At 46.9% G+C, this 2,156-nt stretch overlaps 1 protein-coding gene across 1 annotated transcript; it reads right to left on the bottom strand.

The window, feature by feature from the left end:
• Positions 1-201: 201 nt before the first annotated feature.
• Positions 202-498, bottom strand: SODALDRAFT_151766 (hypothetical protein). Its single transcript, XM_028606868.1, has one exon. It carries the CDS (start codon positions 445-447, stop codon positions 262-264), a length of 186 nt encoding a protein of 61 aa, XP_028466885.1. The 5' UTR covers positions 448-498; the 3' UTR covers positions 202-261.
• Between the last annotated feature and the right edge of the window lie 1,658 nt (positions 499-2,156).

Raw genomic sequence — 2,156 nt, 5'->3', positions numbered from 1 at the left:
ATAGATGCCTGATAGCCTGAAACGGCCGACACGGGCGGAAAATCTAATCACTCAATCAATTAATCTTTTAATAGTATAGTTCTCAGACGACCCTAACACGCAGACGAGGATTCCATTGTCTGTTAGTCGAAGTCAATCGGTTATTAATATTGGATTAAAACCTAACTGAACCAGCCTATATTAGGGATAGGCAAAATGTGGCAGCCTTAGATCGAGCACCCTAAACGGGAGGGAAAGCGTTGTATATTGGTTACACGTGTACTAAGGGGAGAAGTCTGCTCTAAGGCTATTTACAATATTAAGGGGTATCAGACAAAAGCCGAGAAAGATGGCTAATACACGGAAAAGAGCCTTTGGTTCAGGCTCTCGAAGAACGAAGCGAAACTCTTCCCAAGCCGAAGTAGGAGGACGGCCCGAGCCAAAGGGAGCAGGAAGGCGGGCAACCATTATAACAGATATTGGCGAGCTAGAGTGGAGATAATATCCTAACGGTAGGCATAACCCGAGCTTAAGGGAAGCGGGAGGTTACCAGTGGACAGGTAAGATCTATGGCAATGGGTCCATGAACGTTTAAGACGGCTTCGTCGGAAATCACTGATTCCCCATGGCAGCGTCGAGCCAATCTGGCAGCTATTCTAGCTGACGTGGCAGTGATTGGCGTCGCATTAAGTCCTCTACTATCAGGGTGGGAATGTGAATTGATTTCTCTTCGAAAACTTCTCATCTTGGAATGGTAATAAGGGCAATTACGTCCGTTATGCACAGGAATTTGTGTGCAGGTGCCACGGAGGCCGGTTTCTGATTGCTCGAAATTCCGGCCACGTGTAGAATAGTGGTCCGTGCATACTCTGCTCCGACGTACCTCGTATAAGATATCAAAGTCCCTCGCGACAACCAAACTTGTCATTATGCGAACATGTCCGTATTTTTACTTTCTCCTTTTCCTACCTTACCTTACTCCGGAAAACTTTTGATTGCCCCTTTCCTTTGACCAATAGCAAAAATACCGCAAATATCTGGCGGCACGCAGTAAACTAACTATGCCCCCTTTGCCCTGGTATTGGATATTCCTTCCGAGCTATGCCTGCTGGACCGTTCCGAGGACCGTTTCGGGGACCGTTCTGGGGCTCCCTGAAACTGGAAAAAGGGGTGGTGTTCGGTAAGATAAAGTGTGAAACTGGTAATAATATATCTGATATGATACCTACCCGGGCCGGGAGGGCCGGGAGGGTTGCTGGCGAGAGCCTAATAACTAGTCAGACTGTCACAGTCTTAGAACTTAAGGTCTACAGAGATACGTCTCTACCTACCAGGGGATTATAGTATCTTGTATCTAGATCTTTATCCTAGCGGAGCGATTAGCACGAAGGGAGTGTAACGACCGAAGTAGTTAATCGCGTCGCCGACTCATAATGAAACACGACTAGCTTTGCGTCGCTCTTTCGACGTTATCCCTACCTTAGGCACGTCTAGTCAATATGGGTTCTGTGGCGTGTGGCTTGTTTTCCACCTATTAAGTGAATTCTACGTATTCCCTTGCATAGCGTATGGATCAAAGAGAGAATTATGAAAGCCGGAAGCGCCGAAGACACCCGCCACCACCTCCACCTTCCACCCCTGCCTGGGATCAAAACGATTAAGCCTTCTAAGATGAAAAGATTGCTGAGATGAAACGATATTGTCGGTCGGCTTGTTCACTTGACGGGGTCGTGGTCGGCGTCGTAGACAACGCGGAGGGCGAGGACAGGGTCGATCACAGCTAACTTTAGTAGGAGGCAACTCGGTTAAATCGTGGTTATAGATAAACTGATATTGAAGACCGGGGCTAAGCTGAGGGTAGGTGTGGGTCGTAGTGGGGCCTAAAGTTGAGCTGAGGGTAGGTGTGGAGCTAACACTATGAAGTCTGATTGGTGGACTGGAGAAACGTTTCTCCGGTACAGGGTCCTGACTTCGTGCACGAAGTCGCGTTATGTCTGGATAGATAATTACACCACGTGACTTAGGCTTATGTATATAATATTAGATAATCAAAAAGAGATTCGGAGACGTGTTTCTAGAAAGACCTTTATTTAGTGTAGACTGCCGATAAAACAGGGAGGAAATCGTGTCAAAGACATTTACCTAAGGTACTAACGAAACGATTACTATATCAGGTA

Source organism: Sodiomyces alkalinus, assembly GCF_003711515.1.
Source record: "Sodiomyces alkalinus F11 unplaced genomic scaffold SODALscaffold_4, whole genome shotgun sequence".
Lineage (NCBI taxonomy): Eukaryota > Fungi > Ascomycota > Sordariomycetes > Glomerellales > Plectosphaerellaceae > Sodiomyces > Sodiomyces alkalinus.
Note: the sequence above shows the minus strand (reverse complement) of the source record. Positions and strands in the feature narration are given on the sequence as shown.

Excerpts from the sequence above, each read along its gene's own strand:
- SODALDRAFT_151766 (XM_028606868.1), bottom strand. The coding sequence starts at position 447 with ATGGTTGCCCGCCTTCCTGCTCCCTTTGGCTCGGGCCGTCCTCCTACT.